The 21254-nt window shown below is 47.4% G+C and overlaps 1 protein-coding gene across 10 annotated transcripts in view; it reads right to left on the reverse strand.

Moving 5' to 3' along the window:
- The window catches only part of WDR19 (WD repeat domain 19), a 138106-nt gene that overhangs the window by 42620 nt on the left and 74232 nt on the right, over positions 1-21254 (reverse strand). For 9 of the 10 annotated variants that reach the window (XM_065598145.1, XM_005286352.5, XM_065598150.1 and 6 more), the window contains 7 exons: positions 19513-19570; positions 18449-18595; positions 18276-18358; positions 16651-16734; positions 5473-5619; positions 2986-3110; positions 1504-1616 (listed from right to left, as the gene is read on the reverse strand). In XM_065598145.1, the coding sequence (XP_065454217.1) occupies positions 1504-1616; positions 2986-3110; positions 5473-5619; positions 16651-16734; positions 18276-18358; positions 18449-18595; positions 19513-19570 (757 nt within the window). The remainder of the gene's footprint in view (positions 1-1503; positions 1617-2985; positions 3111-5472; positions 5620-16650; positions 16735-18275; positions 18359-18448; positions 18596-19512; positions 19571-21254) is intronic. The other variant, XM_065598149.1, reaches the window with a different exon arrangement.

Genomic DNA, 21254 nt, shown 5'->3' on the forward strand with positions numbered 1-21254 from the left:
GCTCAATTGGGGCATTACACAGTGCTGCAACCAAGGGTTAATGGGGCACTGACTCACTGGGAGGAGCAGGTCACCTACAATGGTCCCATCCCCAGCAGCTGATAATTTTCAAAAATTCATAACCTTGCTTTTTTGCTCTCAGGACATAAACATTCTGCTTAATATGCAGCAGCTGACACACGCAACTTGTGACCAGTCTATAAAAAATATGATAATTTGCATACTCTTTCCTTTAAAAACTGTGTTTCAATAAGCTACAGTATTTAATCAAGTAATGAGTTTTTTCTACAACTGAACATTCAGACAAGCAAGTAAACAGTAACTAAACTAACTCGTTCATAAGCCGAATTTTTTTTAGTAAAAAAGGGAAGCACCAGAAAAGGGGTCGGCTTATTGAACGTGTATAGAGAGGGATAGGTGGGACACAGCCCCTCCCTCCCAACTGAGGGAGCAAGAAGAGGCAGCACAGACAGCAGAGCCAGAAGGGAAGAGACGGGGCCAGAGTATCTCCACTTCTGGCCACGCTGTTCCCCCCAGCCTCTGAAGCAGCTGCAGCTCCAGGGTTGGCAGGCTGCAGCTATGCCGCTTGGCCCCGCCCCCCAGAGCAGGCTGAGGCCGCGCCGCCCGGCCCAGCCCGCTGGAACATGCTGCAGCTGCGCTGCCTGGTCTGGCCCGCCGGAGCAGGCTGCAGCTGTGCTGCCCAGCCTGCCGGAGCAGCTCCAGCCAGGCCAGAGACATCCTCCCCTGGCCCTCCCCAGCTAAGGTGGGAAGGGATGGGATGGGGAGAGTGTGGGGGTCCCAGGATAGGGGTGGGGTCACACGGGGGGTGGTCGCGGGGGTTACTCCCCTGACTCCCAGCTTCTCCCCCCCAAAAAACATTTCCCCACCAGTTGCTGTCCTGGCCCATCAGGGTAAGCAGCTGGTGCGCTGGGACACTTTGTTTACTTAGGTTTACCTCAGTGCCTGCGGACGCTCGAGGTAAACAAACCATCTCGGCCCACCAGCGGCTTATCTTGATGGCCTGGGAGCCAAAGTTTGCTGACCCCTGAATTATAGCGTCGGCTTATGAATGGGTCATAAAAATTTTCCATTTTTACTTATCCATCTGGGGGGGGGGGCAGCTTATAAACGAACCGGCTTATGATCAAGTATATACGGTATGTTCATGTATCACTTAAGAGATATATTATGTCTACGATCCATATGAAGCTTCTACTGCTGTCAATAAGAATTATGTGCATGGCTGAATAACGTAGTATATAGCACTCACCCTTTATTCATTTTCTATTTAATGGAAGAAATAATTTCCTCTAAGTTTTGTTGTAGGTAGGACAGTAATATTTTTTCTTCTGATTGCATTAATGTGAAATACGAGGAAGCAGATAAAAAGCCTATTTTTTTTCTGCTCTGTAGGAAGTGTAATAATCTTGGAATCCAGTGTTTTGCACAACCATTGCTATGCGCATTTAAATACTGTTGCTGTTTTACTCTCTGAATACTAACCCGGGCATACTGACCGCACAGCAAAAAGAACTTGCCCGCCTGAAAATGTTTTTTTTCTCCTTCAAAGTATAGTGCAATACTCTGATAATCTTCATTGGTAGTATTCTCAGAACCTGCAACACAGACACTAATGTGAGCAAAATTCTTCTCATGAAACAAAGGTTTATAGATCCCGTCAAAGAGGCAAACCATATATTTCACATTTTTGGCTTTTGGTTTTCAACCAAAATAGGAGCCAGCTGGATTTATAACTTCTGTTTTGCACAGTTTATACCTACTTAATGTGCCACATTTGATCTTTGATAAAGGACTAATGGCTAAGGGTACCTTTTAGTCATGGGTATTTTTAGTAAAAGTCACGGACAAGTCAATTCACGGCCTGTGACCTGTCCATGACTTTTACTAAAAATACCCGTGACTAAAACTTGCGGGGGTGGGGGGCTTCCCGGGGGCACCGCGGGTACAGGGGGAGGGCGGCCTGGGTGCTGGGGGTGGGGGGGTGTGACGGCACGTGGCCCAGGACCCCCGCTGATGCTGGGCGTGTGGGCAGCGGCGCATGACCCAGGACCCCTGCTGGTGCTGGGGGGATGGAGGGGGGCATGATGGCGGGACTGGCAGGCTCCTGACCTGGCACCGTCCTCCCCCCCCAACAGCAGTAGAATTTGGGTGTAGGAGGGGGCAGGGGCACGGGATGGGGTGAGGCAGGATCTGGGCAGCGCTTACCTGGGGGGCTCCCTGGAAGCGGTGACATCCCCTCGGCTCAGCTGCTAAGCGGAGGCATGACCAGGTAGCTCTGCGTGCTGCCTCCGCCCAGAGTGTTGGCCTCACAGCTCCCACTGGCTGGGAACTGTGGCCAATGGGAACTGCGGGGGCGGTGCCTGCAGGCGGAGGCAGGATGCAGAGCTGCCTGGCCACACCTCCGCCTAGCAGCTGAGGGAGGGGGATATCGCTGCTTCTGGGGAGCCCCAGGTAAGTGCCGCCCAGAGCCCACCTCACCCCATCCCGTGCCCCAACCCCATGCCCCCTCCCACACCCAAACTCTGCTGCTCGGGGAGAAGACAGTGGCCCGAGACTGCTCCAGCAGTGGCTGGTGCGCCTGGTGCAGGGGTTGCCTGAGCTGCCCCTGAGCCAGGTGCACCAGCTGCTGCAGAAGTCACAGAATCCATGACAAACTCGCAGCCTTACTAATGACTTACTGGAGCAGTTCTTTAATTTAGGTTTTACACACCATAATGTAAGTACCCTGGTTGTTTATTAGGCATGGTCAAATGGCATCACTGTGAACTGGTTCAGTGAGTTTTCCATTGCCTCTTAGTATTAATAAGGCAGAAAACTGAATTCTGTAGGTGACCATGGATCAAAGAGATGTGAAATTTCACACAGCTGCACATTATCATTACAGACTTCTCTATGCCTTTCTTCACAAATAGGCCATAAATTGCTAAAGAATTCCAAATAAAATTATTAAAATAGAATTCTCACCAATGATGTCCGCATAAATCTCCATCTTATTGTGCTGCTGGGCCAGTGTGAAAGCTTCATTATTACACTTAGACATGACCAAAAACTGGATGGCAGAACCATAGTCACCCAACTGCAGAAAGAATCTGATCAGAATAAACACATTAATACTTTTGTTAAATAACATAATAAACACACTCCAAATGTTTTCCAAAGAAAATCTCTCTTGTGCAATGAGTGTGGCAATGGAGGGACCATTAAATCATTCTTCTAGCATGCTGCTATTAGCATATGCTTGTACCTGATGATAAACTAATTTCTAGTAAGAATTATGGATGAGAAGGCTTTTCTATTTGAAGCTTGCTTGTTTATAGTTTATCTAAAAGATTCTATCACTTGGGATCAAATTTTGTATGTTTATTGACAGGCCAAAAGTGAACTTTTTTGGTGAAACTGATAAATTTCTATTTGGCCAATTTTGAGACATTCAAATGCAAAAAGTGTTCTTCAGAAGCCTTTTTCTAATGATATTTTCATATACCGTACTCTTTTTTCCATTTAAAATTTGACAATGGTTCTCAGTGAGGACTACTGCCTTTGAAATATGCTTTAAAAATAATAAAGCTGAAGTTCTGATTGTTCCACATCATCTGTCCAATTATGTTCATTACGCATTCTTAATAGAGTGTGATGTTCTTGATATGCACCCAGGCAACCATACATGGCACTTTGAACTGAATGGCTATTTACTGCTTTTGTCTGTTTGTGTTATTGTATGTAAGAGTGAGAACATTCAAAATTATGCACTCAGAGTGAAATTCACTCCCCTTGTGTAGAAACCTGAGAATGCAGGGAGGATGTAGTGATGAAATACACTCACATACTCTCCCCCTGCTCCCCTCCCCCCCCCCCCCCCATGGTTAGTATGCAGGGTTCCAGTAGCAGCCACAACCCCAATGCAATGGTTCTACAGGATGCTGGGATCACTGGATCTGCATAAACACAAACTGGAAGTGGTCCCCATGGACTTCCTTTGTCCCTGCACTTTCCACACGTCCTGCAATGACTAGTCCAGTGACTAACTCCATGGCATGCAATAGGCAGCTTGTCTGGCTACCCAGCTGACTAACCTTGTACAGCCCCCTGGAGCTTACATGGTGCACAGAGATTTGCACTGGTCCTCAACACCATGAGTGAATATCACCCTCCGTTTCCAAATTTAAAAATTTAACTGTCTAGCACCAGCTTTGGCCCTACATAAAGCTACAGATGTGCTAACATGAGCATTCTAGAGGCTTAAAAAAAAAAGAAGCCTCCAGCATGTGATTAATCCTTTCAGTGCTCAACTCAGGGATTATGAAGTGTTGCACCATTCAAAAAACCACAGATTCAGATTTATGAAAATAACCTAGAGGTGCCCCTTCTATGCTCTAGTTGCCCACCCCATAAATTCAAATACACGATACAAAATAAAATAAAATAAAATAAAATAAGAATATCCCTCCCAGATACCAGGTAATGAGGAAAACAGAATATAATATAAATAAAATAACTAAAGGGACTATGCTTTAAGTGGTTACAAGCTAGAAGACATGAATCAAGCAAAAGAATCTGTTGATAAGAATGGACAAAAACTTAAGACTTCTACAGTAAGAAAAGCAAACAGAAGACTGGAATGTATCAACAAATTAATAGAGAAGATATCCAAAAAACTAAACAGCCCTTTGTAAAAGTGAAACCTCTCTGTGGATGGACTCGAGGGCTTACTACAGGGGTGGGGAAACTACGGCCCACGGGCTGGATCCAGCCCATCGGGGCTTTGGACCTGGCCCGCAGGATTGCCATCCTGTGGCGCTCCGGGAAGCGGCCAGCACCATGTCCCTTCGGCCCCTGGGGAAGGTGGAGGGCCGGGAATGGGGAACCATGGCCAATGGGAGCTTCAGGAGAGGTACCTGCAGGTGAGGGCAGCACGTGGAGCCCTCTGCCACCCCCCCACCTCCACTCCCAGGGGCCACAGGGACGTGGTGCCGGCCGCTTCCGGGAGCAGCATGGCGTGGTGTGGCGGAGCCTGTCTTAGCCCTGCTGCCACTCCGGAGCCACTCCAGGTAAGCAGCGCCGGGCCGGAGCCTGCATCCTGAACCCCTCCTGCACCCCGCACCCCAACCCCCTGCCCTGAGCCCCCTGCCGCACCTCACACCTCTCCTGCACCCCAGCCCCCTGCTGCACCCCCTCCCACACACCCCAACCCCCTGCCCCAGCCCTACATTCATGGCCCTGCATGCAATTTCCCCACCCAGATGTGGTCCTTAGGCCAAAAAGTTTACCCACCCCGGCTTACTATTTACATCTCATTTTTGAATCACTTCTAGTGTACTGATCATAATTCTAGAACTTGGCAAAAAATATAGAAGAGAGCAACAAGGACGATAACATGAGAGGTTATAAAGAAATAAGGTTAGGAAAGTTAGGTTTGTAAATCTATCTAATGTAACTACAGTACTGCATTACCTGGCTACCATCTTGGCTCCATCGAGAGACTGTGTTTCCCTGACAATACTAACAGCTTTTTCAGGATTGTTAAGATGATCCAAATATAGCCGGATTACATTGTCCCATTGTTTGGCATTCTCATAAGCCACAACCGCTTCCTTATATCTGAAAAATAATGATGCCCACATTTTACATTCAAGCTTTCTTGGCTTTGTTAAGAATTCTTCACAATATTCTATGCAAGGGACTCATGACATTTTACACCTGAGAAGTTATGCTGTGAAACCAAGTTCTTGTTTGTTTAGCCAATTTGTTTAGTAGATGTACACTCCTTTGGAACTCTTCTTCTATTGGGATGGATAATGGCAGTAGGAAGACAGACAACACTTCATACAATATCATCTTTTGACTCGCCTTAGAAGACAAGCAGCATTAACACTCTACATACTTTATGAGAGTAGCTCCACAGTCATCTAAACTGGCATGTTAGGTGTGTGTGCTCGACACATGCACCAGTGCCAGAAGTTTTTCCCTCAGTTGTATTCGTAGGGGAGCAGCTCTGGAGCCCGCTGGAGTGGCGCACATGTGCCCTGGTGTAAGGGGCACTGCCAGCCCCCTCCCTCCCTCAGTTCCTTCTTGCCGGAACTCTGATAGTGGGGAAGGAGGGCAGGTCATGGAATGGGCATGAGCAACACATCTCGAAAAACAACAGTTACGAAAGGTTAGTAACTGTTTTTTCCTCTTCGCGTGATTGCTCATGTCCATTCCATGTTAGGTGACTCCCAAGCAGTATCCCCGGAGGTGGGTAGGAGTTCATGGCTGTGTCAATTGCAACACAGCTCTGTCAAAGCCAGCCTCATCTCTAGCCTGCTGGGTGATGGCTTAGTGGGTCGTGAAGGTATGCACCAACAACGACGTTGTGGCCCTGCAGATATCCTGGATAGGGACTTGCGCTAGAAAGGCTGCCAATGACACCTGAGCTCTGGTCGAATGAGTCATCACTATCTGCGGAGATACAACTTGTGCCAGCTCATAACAAGTGCAAATGCAGGTGGCAATCCAAGACAAAAGCCTTTGAGAAGATACCGGGAGGCCTTTCATTCTGTCGGCCACTGTGATGAAGGACTTAGTACGCTCTAAGGAAAAGGCCAGAACCCACCTGATGAATGAGGAGAGGGATATGCACACCCCTGACAACACGCCAGGCTTCAGGCAAAAAACGGGGAGAAATATGTCCTGGTTAATATGGAAAATCGACACCACCTTTGGCAGGAAAGCCGGGTGGGCATACAACTGAACCTTGTCCTTGTAGTACACCAATGTAAGGGCTTTAACCTTGGAGACCCTCCTCGCTGAAGTGATAGTCACACAGAAGGTAACTTTCCACGATAGTGTGAAAGAGAGTAGGAGGCTAACAGCTCGAAGGGAGGGCCAGTGAGCCTACAAAAGACTAGATTGAGGTCCCACTGGGGTACCCGGTTCCAGATTGGCGGAAAGAGCCTTTCCAGGCCCTTACGGAACCTGATCATCATCTCATGTGAGAACACCGATATGCCCTGGAAGGCTGAAATGGCTGCCAGGTGCACCTTGATCAAGAAGAAGGCTAGGCCCTGTACCAGGCAGTGGCCCTGGGGAGCCCCCCCAATTTGGCTGGATGTGCCTGGCCCAAGACACCAGCTACCTCCTCCTCCTCTGAGCTCGAAGGGGAAAGGTCTTGCCTTGGAGACCACTGCGGTGCTGATGCGGTCTCGAAGTCCTCTCCCTGCCTGCTATCCTGATGTCTGCGGCAGGGGGACCAGTACCAGAGAGCCGAGCCCTGAAGCCGTCTGCCAGGGATCGGTGATGGAGCTCGGGGGATCAGCGACAGTGACCCGGTAGTTGATGCCTAGTGCTCTGAGATCAGTGCTGTGAGTCTGGTGACTGGGAATGGGATGGAGGGGAGCGCTGCCTCGACCTGGATGATCGGTGCCGTGAGTCCAGCGATCTGCACCTCGGTACCATCCGGGATTGACTTCATCGGGGCCCCGATGGAGTCCCTCATCCCAGGGAGTGACATCTCCTGTCCAAAGACTGGAGCCATTCTGGGGACCGTTGGCGCGCTGAGGCCGTGTTGGCCATCAGGTGAGCGGTGCCATCCCACAGGGAACAGGTGCTGAGAGTCCCGTGACTGGTGCTAGGAACATTGGTCAGTCTGGGCAGGTCAGAAGCGCATCCCCGGGGATTGTCACTTTGATGTCAACTGCCGCGGTGCCAGGTAGCGATGCCGCACAGACGGAGATCATGGCATGGATTCCAGTGCTGGCTTCCCCCTGGAGACTTCCAGGTGCTGGGGCCTCTGCCACTACCTGGGGTGGCCAGTGCATTCCTTGGAGGGCTGGCTGGCCTAGCTGGCGATACAGGTGCCTGGCTGGGCTCCGGAGACTTTCTGCCCCATGAGGGTCTATGCTCCTCCCCAGACTTTCCCTTTCCCACACGGGATGTCAGGGAATGTCCTCTCCCCGGGTGCTTCCTCTGCTTCTTAGCCAGTACCGGGACTGTGACCGGCACTGGAAGGCCAGTGCCAGAGATGCACTTTGCACTGATGCTGCTGTACTTGGTGCCAAGTCCAATTTTGGCGGCTTGGAGACCGTCGCGAGGGCTGAAACACTTATCGCTAATGTGGGCTTCTCCCAAACACTTCAAGCAACTTTGGTGAGGGTCGCCTATTGGCATAGGCTTTCTACAGAGATCAAAAGGCTTGAAACTGGGGACCGGGGCATGCCCCGTCCCTGAGCTAAGTCCCATAGGGGACTATCTAACCTATCTACAACACTAACACGCTAGTCGTTAAAGAACAAAAGAACTACTTATCTAACTATTTACAACACTAAGAGAAAAAAAAAACACTGGTTAAGTAAGTGCTTGCCAAAGCAAGCAGGGTTTGCCACAAGGCATTTGAAATTTTTGCCACCCCTTCGTGGAGTGGAAGGGCCACCCTACCTGGTACCGAGGCCAACAGGACATTGAAGAGTGAGTCCGAGGGTTCCTCCACCCCCTCGGCCTAAAGGTTGAGGTTTGATGCCAGCCTTTTCAATGGTTCCTGGTGGGCCTTAGAATCCTCTTGCGGAACAGAGGGAGGAGGGGGCGTAATCGCCTCAACAGGGGAGGGTGAGGATGCAGGCGCAGTACTCTGCGTACCCACCGGTACTGGAGGTCCCACCACTTGGTTGCCCACCGGGCCCGGAACTGAACATGCACGTCCCACTGACTCCTTTCTGGGAGGCTGGGAAAGGGAGGCCGACGGTCGTTCTGAGGCTCTGGCCACCGAGCGCACCATCACTGGTGCTGGCCAAGGAGCAGGTTGTTCAGCCTGACTAGCCTGTCCCATCGACTGACGACTACGAAGGGAGGCTGGGCTCGCGTATGATCTACCGGTGTCTCTGGACTGGGAGGAGCGGTGGCGTCGGGAATGGTGCTGACCACGAGACCATGATCCCGACGTGGAGGAATGGTACTGCTGGTAGCAGCTGCTCTGCGATTGGCTCCGGTGGGTGCATCTGTGACAGCGCCTGGAGCGAGACGAAGAATGGGAACGGCGTCGATACCAGTATTGCAACGGGCTATGGTAGCCTCTCAGAGACGAGGACCTCCAGTGCCGTCTGTCTCGGTCTTGACAAGGCCTGCTCCCTTCGCGAGGTCTACGGTCCCTTGAGGCGGAACAGTGCCTGGAACCCCTGTCAGTTAGAACCCAGCCAACCTGGTGGGGGTCGATGGCGATCGGAGTGGATTATGCACGGGGCGGTCGCTGAGCAGCGAACAGCGTCAGGAACATTCCCTCGACCGCGAACGGTACCAACCAGGAGGTGACTGCGGCGATCCAAGCAGTGGCTTGCCTCTGGACTGGGGAGCCAATGGTGGCGGTGCCCCTAATACCGGCAGGGACATAACGTCCTAGGCCTGGTCTACACTAAGAGGTTATGTCGAATTTAGCAGCGTTAACTCGAATTAACCCTGCACCCGCCCACACAACGAAGCTACTTATTTCGACACAGAGGTCTCTTTAAATTGATTTCTGTACTCCTCCCCGACGAGGGGAGTAGCGCTAAATTCGACATGGCCATGTCGAATTAGGGTAGGTGTGGATGGAATTCGACACTAATAGCTCCGGGAGCTATCCCACAGTGCACCACTCTGATGACGCTCTGGACAGCAGTCCGAGCTCGGATGCTCTGACGAGCCCCCAGCCACACAGGAAAAGCACCGGGAAAATTTGAATTCCATTTCCTGTCTGGCCAGTTTGAATCTCATTTCCTGTTTGGACATCGTGGCGAGCTCAGCAGCACTGGCAACGATGCAGAGCTCTCCAGCAGAGGTGACCATGCAATCGCAGAATAGAAAGAGGGCCCCAGCATGGACTGATCGGGAAGTCTTGGATCTGATCGCTGTGCAGGGCGATGAGTCCGTGCTTTCGGAGCTGCGATCGAAAAAACGGAATGCGAAGATCTACGAGAAGATCTCAAAAGCCATGACGGAGAGAGAGGATATAGCCGGGATGCAATGCAGTGCCGCGTGAAAATCAAGGAGCTGAGACAAGGGTACCAGAAGACCAAAGAGTCAAACGGACGCTCTGGATCCCAGCCCCAGACATGCTGTTTCTACGAGGCACTGCATTCCATTCTAGGTGTGGCTGCCAACGCTACCCCACCACTGTCCGTGGACTCTGACGATGGGGTATTGTCGACGGCCGCTTTCTCGGAGATGTTCACGGACGGGGAAGATGAGGAAGGAGATGAGGAGGACAAGGCAGTCGACAGCGCTTTCAACGCTGATTTCCATGACAGCCAGGATCTCTTCATCACCCTCACGGAGATCTCCTACCAACCCTCCCAAGGCGGTAACCCGGACCGTGAATCAGGGGAAGGATCAGTAGGTAAGTGTTTTAAACATTTATTTTGAACAGAATAGGAATGGTATCTTAACAATGGGTTTTTCATGATTAGTTTGCCCTAGGCGCTTTAGTTTTTAGTCCTTGCCAGTGCAGCTACTGGAAAATTCTGTCAATATGTCCGGGGATAGAGCAGAAATCCTCCTGGGACATCTCCACGAAGCTCTCCTGGAGGTATTGTGAAAGCCTTTGCATCAGGTTCCTGGGGAGAGCAGCCTTATTGCGTCCTCCATGGTAGGAAACTTTTCCACGCCAGGCTAGCAGCAAGTACTCCGGGATCATTGCCTCGCAAAGCATGGCGGCATACGGCCCTGGTGTTTGCTGGCATTCACGCAGCATGCGCTCTTTCTCTGTCTCCAAAATCCTCATCAGAGTGATATCACTCATGGTGACCTGCTTTGAATTAGGGGAATATTAGTATTGGGAGTGATTGCCTGTTCCTTTACATAACTGTAACCGGCGGTTTACAGCCACGCGGTGGAGGCGGGACAGGGGCAGCATGCAGGGATCTTTCCCGGGGACAGCTGCAAGGGGGGTGGGACAGGGGCAGAGTTCATGCTGGCTGGATTGCCGGCAGCAGGAACTGGCCAACGCTAGGAGCATTGCTTGGAACGTGAAAGGAGGGCACTGCTATAAATTAAGCTTTAAGCAGCCAAAAGTCTACGGCTTACCATGTCCGCCTGCTAGCCGAATTCTGTTGTCTGGCCCCGCTTGTGTGATCTGTACAGCAAGACCCTAGGCACTCAATGGGAAGGCCGAAAATTCGACCTTGTACTGAGTGCGCATGTGATAGGTACTGTGCATGGTCTTGTTCACAGAGAAAGACTATATTCATTGTTCGCAAAACTGTATCTTTGTGAGGAATTCACTCCCTTTTTCCCATCCCACAGCTGCCAGTGTGTCCCGAGCTACCCCGGCATCCCCCTCCCAGAGGCTGGCGCAGATCAGGCGACGAAAGAGAAGGACACGGGACGAGACGTTCTCAGAACTTATGGGCTGCTCCCAAGCCGAGGCGGCACAGCAGACCCAGTGGAGGGAGAACATGTCGCAATACACAGCGAACAGGAGGACAGGTGGCAGCAGGAAGACCCGCAGGCGACTCAAACGCTGCTTGGAATAATGAGGGAGCAAACGGATACGCTCCGGCACCTTGTAGATGTTCTGCAGGGCCGGAGGCAGGAGGACAGAGCCCCGCTGCATTCTATCTCTAACTGCCCTCCCCCGCCACAAAGTCCCATACCCCCCTCACCCAAAGTCCCAAGAAGGAGGGGCAGCAGGGGCCGTGAAAACAGTCACTCCACCCCTGCAGACTGCTCAAGTAGCAGAAGGCTCTCATTCCCAAAGATTTGATAAGTCCTTTCCTTCACTCCAAAAGCACCTCACCCAAGCCCCCGTCCCAGTTTCATCCCCTAATTGTGTAGTTGTTAATAAAAAATACGTTTCTGTTAATTACTGTTTCCGTCATGTTCTTTTAGAGGACAGTGTGTTTGAAGGGGGGGGAAGGGGGTTGGTAATTGGAGAGCACCGTCACCTTTACCAGGGTACAGACACGGGGGCAGGTTCAGCAGAAGGTCACACACACATTGCAGTCACTAGGCACCCTGGTCAGTCTGGGAGGTGGTTTTCATGTTCTGTGTGTGGGGGCTATGTGAGTTTGTGGCGGGGGAGGGCGGTTACAGATCTTATGCAGCGGTCCTTAGCCTGGATGACAGAGCCACGCAGCAGGGGATCTGTAACCGCCCTCCCCCGCCACAAAGTCACATAGCCCCCACACACAGAGTCCCGAAAAGGAGGGGTGGCAGGCTCCGTTGAAACAACCAGTCCACCATTGCGGACCGCTCTAGGAGCAGGAACCTGTCATTCCTCGAGTTTAGAAGCGTCCTTTCTATCACTACACCCGCTCCCCACCACAGTCTGCGTCCCAGTTTCAACACTTTACCACGAAATCCTTAATAAAAAAAACGGTGTTAATGAACAAAGTTTTATTTATTTTATTTTTAAAGGTGTGTTGGAAGGAAGGGAAGGGGGTTGGTAACTGGAGAGGATAGTCAACATTAACTGGGTAAAGAAACGGGGGCAGGTTCAGCTTCTGTTTAAACAAACTTAATAGTCACAGGTTACCCTGCTCACTCTGGAACCTAGCTTTCAAAGCTTCCCGGATGCACAGCGCGTCCCACTGTGCTCTTCTAATCTCCCGGGTGTCTGGCTGGGCGTAATCAGCAGCCAGGCGATTTGCCTCAACCTCCCACCCCGCCATAAACGTCTCACCCTTGCTCTCACAGAGATTGTGGAGCACACGGCAAGCTGCAATAACAATGGGGATATTGGTTTCGCTGAGATCAGAGCGAGTCAGTAAGCTTCTCCATCTCCCCTTCAGACGTCCAAAAACACACTCCACCACCATTCTGCACTTGCTCAGCCGGTAGTTGAAGAGTTCTTTTTCACTGTCCAGGGCACCTGTATAGGGCTTCCTGAGCCAGGGCATTAGCGGGTAGGCTGGGTCCCCGAGGATCACTATAGGCATCTCCACATCCCCAACAGTTATTTTGTGGTAAATGCCTTCCTGCAGCCGTCTAAACAGACCAGAGTTCCTGAAAACGCGAGCATCATGAATCTTGCCCGGTCATCCGACGTTGATGTTGGTAAAACGTCCCCTATGGTCCACCAGTGCTTGCAGCACCATTGAAAAGTAGCCCTTTCGGCTGGCCTGGTGTTCCGGTCCCAGGATAGGGATGTGAGTTCCATCTATAGCAGTTTGGGAATCCCATCGCAGCAAAGCCATCTATGATCACCTGCACGTTTCCCAGGGTCACTACCTTTGAGAGCAGTAGCTCAATGATTGCATTGGCTACTTGAATCACAGCAACCTCCACGGTAGATTTGCCCACTCCAAATTGGTTCGCGACTGACTGGTAGCTGTCTGGCATTGCAAGCTTCCAGAGGGCTATGGCCACTCGCTTCTGGACAGTCAGGGCTGCTCGCATCTGGGTGTCCTTGCGCTTCAGGGCAGGGGACAGCAACTCACAAAGTTCCAGGAAAGTTCCCTTACGCATCCGAAAATGTCGCAGCCACTGTGATTCATCCCAGACCTGAAGCACTATGTGGTCCCACCAGTCCGTGCTTGTTTCCCGGGCCCAGAATCGCCGTTCCACAGCATCAATATGACCCATTGCAACCATGATGTTCACGGCGCAGGGTCCCGTGCATTGTGAGAGGTCTGTGCCCCTCTCAGACTTGATGTCCTCACCGCACTGCCGTAGCCTCCTCGCCTGATTTCTCAGCATTTGCCTCTGAAAAAGATGCATGATAAGGTGCGAGATGTTGACAACGGCCATAACTGCAGCGATGATCGCAGCGGGCTCCATGCTCGCAGTGCTGTGGCGTCCGCGCTGTCAATCACCAGAAAAGTGCGCGAACTGATTGCCCGTCAGCGCTTTCACGGAGGGAGGGCGGGAGTGAGGGTTGAATGACGAGAGTTACCCAAAACCACCCTCGACACATTTTTTGCCCCAGCAGGCATTGGGGGCTCGACCCAGAATTCCAATGGGCAGCGGGGACTGTGGGATAGCTGCCCACAGTGCACCGCTTCCAATGTCGACACTTGCCCCGTTAGTGTGGACTCACAAAGTCGAATTACTGTCCTTAGTGTGGATACACGTTTGACTTTGTAATATCGGTTCCACAAATTCGCTTTAAGTAAAATCGAACTACTCTCGTAGTGTAGACATACCCCCAGGCTGCTTGCACCGTCCCAGCCTGAGCCGGGCTACTCCACTCAACCTGAGTCGGAGGAGTGGAGACCAACGGGGACCAAGAACTGCCCAATATGGGTCTAGTTTCTCCCCTGGTCTTGCTCCAGTGCCTCGGACAGGGAGCGGTGCCGACTGGTGGAAGGCACCGAAGGGTCACTGTGCACCGACGCCGCGGTACCCGGTGCCGACTTGGAGCAGCGCACCGGAGTCAGGGTCAACGCCTACTTCATCAGAATGGCTTGGAGACAAATGTCCCTTTCTTTCTTGGTCCGAGGCTTGAAGGATCTACAAGTCTTGCAGCGATCACTGAGATGGGTTTCCCCCAGACAGCATAAACAGTCCAAGTGCGGGTCACTCACTGGCATTGGCCGCCTGGAAGTGTCGCATGACTTAAAGCTCAGGGCACTGGGCATGCCCCGACCTGGGCGCACTAAACTAAACTAAACTACTTTAGCTACAGGTACTAACTAACTATGAATGAACAAGAGTTCAAGAGGATAGCTGCAGACACGCTGGAACAGAGCAGGTCCGATGCACCTTCACTGGCGGCAAGAAGGAACTGAGGGTGGGGGGAAGCACGCAGTGCCCCTTATACCGTGCCATAGAGGCGCCACTCCAGGAGTCGCTGGGGCACTCCCCTATGGGTACTGCTAGGGGAAAAACTTCCGGCACTGGTGCACGTGGCGAGCATGCCACATATTGTGGAATACACATGAGCAATCACTCAAAGAAGAACTCCCATTCTCTTCTCTTCCCCAGTCAAACAAGTTACAATAGGACCTTCCTCATTCACACACTGTATTACTGTCATAAAAATAGTGGCCTCTGCTCACAACACAGCAAATATTTAGCAGAAGAGCACTGCAGTGACTCCTCATAATACTAAGACTTTGTTATTTTCACAAAATATTCTGCAGTACGTTTATTTGTATATTACAAATAGCAAAAACTATATTTTGTGATTAAGTATCCTTTTCTTTTGTGTTTGCTTATCTAAACATTAATCAATAATTTGCAAAGACTGTCCCTGTCATTTTAACAACATTCCTTGTTTCCTTTGCCTTTAGCTATAGAGTTTTTAGAACGAAAAAACCACTTGTTTGACAGTCTCTTATGTGGTAATAATGTTGGTAATAACTGTCCTTTTGGGGAAATGAAAAGATATTAGTTGAGGTGTTATGGTTGCTGTTGCTGTTAAAGTCCAATTCTGTTTTCTAGAAGACAGCACAAGACACACACAAGTGAGAAGAGAAAAGAACAGCGAAGATCGAAAATGCAGCTTTTGGATCTGGTGTTGACTCCTACCTGCAACCACTCTGCTGCGTGGGGAGGGGATATGGCTCACTGTCTTAATAGTCATTGTGAGATCTGGCAAACTTGTACCAGCATCTTTAGGGCATTGCTTTTTGTCACCTCTTTCTGGTCACAGGGTAACAGCAATGTTACAAATACAGTCTTGCCTGGCTAAGCCAGACTCTTATTAAACAGAAGGTAAAAGCAGAGGGACAGGAAAGAGAAGAAATATGTGGGGGGGAGGGCGGATTTGAAAAAAGAAGACACTGTGTGTGAGCGCAGTGAGAGACAGGGAGAGTTCAGAATTTAGCTGGAGCTGGTGGAGGTGGCAATGTCATCTGAATCCCCCTCTCTGGCCCAATCTGGTCAGCATCTTTCTCAGGACCAGGATAAGAGAGCCCCACAGTGTTACAACAGATCCTGGGGACTCAAGAGACAGTGGCAGCCATGATGGTAAAGCCTGCTGCAGCAGTTGCTGGCAAACAGCTTCTTCCTCCTGAATTTCCCCCCAAAGTTTTCTCTTTTAAGGACTTCAAAAGGGCAGTGATGAGCAGAAAAGCCCATCCTCTCAATATTTTGATCATCAGTTAGTCCTAATTTCCAACACACCAATTTTCTTGTTTACCAGGCATGATCTTAACACAGTCCTTGAATTATATCGATAGGCTTTTTTGTCTCTTTTCCACCTTTTCTCATCAATGTTTATTGATGTTTGATATTTATTGTTATTGTCACATTTTATGAACTTCACTCGCTTCTTACAGTTGAGTTCACAATTAAGGTAAATTTGGAGACCCAATTATTACAAACAGTGCTACTGTAATTTATTTTAAAAAAGTAAAAACTTTTTGTTTCACAGGCTGTCATGACTAATCATAGCTTTTTATAAAAACTCAGAATGAGTCTTTAGAAGAAAAATAAACTTCAGCACATCACCACCACTGAACAAAGCTACAGTACTTAACAGCTATAATGCTACTTTTTTAAAAATAGCTTTTTAAAGTTTAACCCAAGGATAATCTATCAGAAGTATTTCTTTCCTAATCAGCAGCATAATCTTTGTCTAGTTTCAAGATGTTTGCATAACACTTGATTTTTATATTTTTCCACAAATTAGTCCAAAAACTTAGTCACTAGATATACTAATTTTTTTATTAATAAAACTGTGAATATTAACATTCTGTAGCTTTAAACCTTTGGCTATTTGATTCTGGAAATTAAACACACCTGCCATCTGCTTCTTTTGCCTTGGCATACTGCAGGTGAATCTTTGGAGATGATACACAAGGGAGAAGCTCACCAACCTTTGCCCTAGAAAACAAAGAGAATAAAGTAATCAAATAATAAATTGATCTTTCTTTTTAATTTGTCTTCGCCAAATAAAAGTATACGCATATTTATAGAAATACTTGAGAGAAAAGAAAAAGGGACTTACAAAATGTGTGCAGTATGAATACCAGCAACAACATGATCTTATTCTTTAGTAATAATTAAGACAAAAAAATGTAGTATGTAAAAGTGATCTCATTTTCATTTAAACGAACAAGGAAATTAATCATGATATTTTGCATTACAAATATGCTCTCTTCTGTTATATACAAGAGAAGCTTTGGAAGAGCTTCAAAGTTTTCAAAAATAGGCACTTGCTACACATCTAAAAACTAGTAATTGGTTACTGTGCATTTTCGGGCCATTTTATGCTGCTCTGACAATGTAAAGGGGCCTTACAGAATTAGAATATCATTTTTTCCTTGTTTTAATTTTGGATGTGATCATAGGCCCCAATCTTCACAGGTATTTAGAAACCAGTGGAAGTTACATACCTAAATACTTTAGTGAATTTGGTCTGTAGTTTCGATTTGTGAGAAGTGCCAGACAGACCACTCTGGACTCTGCCATACTCTCATTTATTCACAGAAAAGGCACAGTACTGATGACAGCAATGCAAGCCTTCCTTGCACTACCCCAATGTGTCTCATTTCTGACCTGGAGGAACTAGCTCATGAGGAAAAGGTACATCTGTCTTTCTACCAATTCAATTATTGTTCGCTCTGCAGAGATTGCTAAGAGGAGTCCAATTATGGTGGCAATTCTATTATGTAAACACCTGCTCCTTAGGAACTGGACAAGGGCCAAGTTCATTTTGGAAACGACACTGAACAGCCCTCTGATGCTAAAACAACGAGGAGTCCTTGTGGCACCTTAGAGACTAACAAATGTATTTGGGCATAAGCTTTTGTGGGCTATAACCCACTTCATCAGATGCCTGGAGTGAAAAATTCAGTAGGCAGGTATAAATATACAGCATGTGAAAAGATGGGAGTTGCCTTACCAAGTGGGGGGTCAGTGCTAACGAGGCCAATTCAATTAGGGTGGATGTGGCCCATTCCCAACCGTTGACAAGAAGGTGTGAGTATCAACAGAGGGAAAATTGTTTTTTTGTAGTAACTCAGCTACTACCAGTCTTTATTCAGGCCTTTATTCAGAACTGGAATTAATTTGCAAACTTGACACCATCAAATCAGGCCTGAATAAAGACTGGGAGTGAGTTACTACAAAAAATAATTTTCCCTCTGTTGATACTCACACCTTCTTGTCGACTGCTGGGAATGGGCCACATCCATCCTGATTGAATTGGCTTTGTTAGCACTAGAAGTTTTGATTTACATCAACCTGCGTTTCTGAAGATTCAGAGAGTGTAAATCATACTTGACCTAGTCCCCAGGAAAAGAGTCATGTGAACTGTGTGTCTGATTAATCAAGTTGATCAGGGACTCCTATTCCTTTTCAAAGGGCACTACAATAAAACCTGTTTTTCAAGGAACGTAATACCGCACTAAAGCTGCACTTACCAGTTTTTACAGCGGATATATACTGATGCTGCCTTGTCGTAATATTGCCCCTTTTCATATAGCTGGGCGGCTTCTGAAAACTGCTACAATAATGAAAATTATACAATTTGTTAACTTATTTGTAGACTGTGAATTCATCATGTTATTAATGCTCTCTGTATTACTACGGATACCTTCATACTCTCCAGAATGGCTCCACAGTCTCTCTTTAGCAGCCTGCTAGGATGTTTAATGGCTTGGTTAACCCCTCGACGAATGTCTCCCATTCGAATGGACATCTGAGCCACTCCAGCTAGGCAAGCTTCATCATGTTCCTGGTACTGGTGATCAAAAGTAAAGTGATAACTATATTTTCAGTACAAAAAGTACTGGTTTTACAGAAGCCATTGCAATGATTGCAACAACAGTGAAATGCATCAACCAGAAACAACCTGACCTCAGGTAAAACTGTTCTTGTCTAAAAAATTTAAACCAGAGTTTGAAAAGGCAACAGTCAGTATTTATGATTAAATAATGGCACCACTAATTGTGGAAAAGCCTATGTTTTCCTTGCTGGCCACATTTAGGTAACTTTCTGGTGAAGTTTCATCTAGTCTTTCACACTACATTCTATTTTTTGAAATAACTGAGTAGGCCAAGCATACAGGACAAAGGTAAGTTTCAAAAAGAGACAAAGAAACAGAACAAAACACCAAAACAGATGTACAGAAAAAGACAGATGGGGAAATTACTTGCTTCTAATTGGACTTCTTTCAAAGTACTAGCCCCCAATTCACACATTTGGTTTTAAAATATACAAGGAAGCATTTCTATTTCTCTTGTTTTGAAAAAATCTGACTATTCATTTTTCTTCTTCTTTACTGAACAATTGACTACACCAAAGGAGCAGAGATCTATATAAATATCATATATAAATATATTATTATTTTGGCACTGTCCCCCTTAATATTTATATAAATATTGTGAAATTGTTCAAATGATGAAAATAATTTCTGTACTACAATCTTAATGCAATAGATATTAATAAACTACTGATTTACATCAAGTAAGCCATTTTGCTCTGTGTATAAAATGACAGGAAAGACCAATATATCAATATTGTTCTTCGAAAAGGAAGAGAGTCATATCATTTACAGACGAATACAAAATCCTGTATTTAAATATACTGTAACAGAAGGATTCAGTGTATAATATATATTACAATTACTTGTATGCTGCCATCATTGAAGAGTATTACCTTATTGTCCTTTGTGATTCCTTTCTCATAGTGCGCCAAAGCATTCACATAATCACCCCTAAAAGAAAATAATAATTTATATTAAAAATGTAAATTAATAGGAACAACAGTTGCAGAGATATTAAGCCTGCATACTTAGGATATCCATTCCATTTATTTGTCAGCTAATCGACTCTTATTAAAACAGTTAATCCTGTGATCACATTTTTGCAGCATTTAATGTAAATTGCAATTCTTTTTTGAGGTGGCCACTGCATATTCCCATTTTGTGTGATGTGCACCCCTAGTGCTGCTGCATTTCCTTTGGGAACCTTCTGGAAAGCAGCACCACATTCAGACCTAAGGTTACAAAAGTACCATATGGTCACAAATGCCTCAGTTCCCTCCTTTCTGTGGCCACCTGCAGGTATCTTCTCTCAGTATACAGGGTGATTTGGATACAAAACTCCCTAATTTTTAGACTTAAATTGTATTATTGTTAGTTAGTAAGTGTTATGTAGTTTGTGCCATGGCATACTTAGTTTTCACTTTGACCCTATGGTCTTTGAACCTTTTAATTATGGCTCTCCAGGACTCTGTGGCTCAGATAAGAAGGCATAATTAAGCATGTGCGTCATGTCCCTTCATGTTCCAAGAAGAATAAGCAGTGAGTATGCACACCTGTCTCTTGGAGAAGCCTCTTTCCTATATCACTTCTAGGCCTTTACACCTTGAGCTCAACAAGCAATAGAAGCTGATTTCAGAAAGAAGTGTCCTATTTTGATACCACTAATGTTGACTGAATGATTTATTTACCAACTTAAACAAAACAGAAATAGGACATTATTATTCCCAAATAAGAGGGTTCCCAGACTTGTTCCGAAACAACAAAAGGTGTGAATTAAAAATGATTTAGTGATTGCAGTGCATATTTGCATGGAAATAATGCCTATGTCAGGGTTTATGGCTGTTGTGCCAAAATCTTCTATGGGCCCTAGAAAGTGAGTCTTCTAAAGCTCGAAAGTCACTGGTGATGAGGCTGAATTTGACTTCTAAGGAGCTCCTTTGTATGATCTCTTTGGTAGGGTAGAAACCTGGTACTGTGAGAAGCAATCTCTCAACCACTGTTTTCCCATAAATCTCACTTGCTTTACCAGATTAAGCCTGCTCAGTGGCTGCTCACGGGAACATACTTGAAGCAGCCATGATCCCCTACCTTGATTTGGCAGCCAAAGGGAACAGGATATCAACCTGGTAGGGGCAGCTATATAGTTAGGTTTAAAAGACAAGGGTAGTAGGGTAGACTCCTTCTCTCTACCAGGGACTGCTGACCTGAAAGTCTGGCTCTCCTTTTTCACAAATATACAGGAGATGGGATGACCCAGCATGATCTGGGAAGGAGAGGCATGGGCATTTAAATACCAGGCTGTCTTCCACTCTCAACAGTGGAGATAAAAGATGGCAGGAAGGAGAAAGCTACTCCAAGCTGACACTGCTCTGCAACTAAACCTCTGGTTAATGGTCTATTTTGTTTGCATTGGGAAGTTTGCCGGTTGGTGTGCACTTCATTTTTTGCTTTTTTGGGCACTTAAATCAATCATGAGCAGCTATTTTTGTGAACCATGTCTCCAGAGTAGTTTTCTGTGGATACTCCCAATTTCCCTGGTACAGCAGCTGCAGGACCTCTCAGGGATTCTGTATAGCACTGCAATGAGCTGGAGTGGCTCAACAAATCAAGATCTTTGTGGAAATGCTTTCAGGAT

This window comes from Chrysemys picta, chromosome 5 (assembly GCF_011386835.1).
Source record: "Chrysemys picta bellii isolate R12L10 chromosome 5, ASM1138683v2, whole genome shotgun sequence".
NCBI lineage: Eukaryota > Metazoa > Chordata > Testudines > Emydidae > Chrysemys > Chrysemys picta.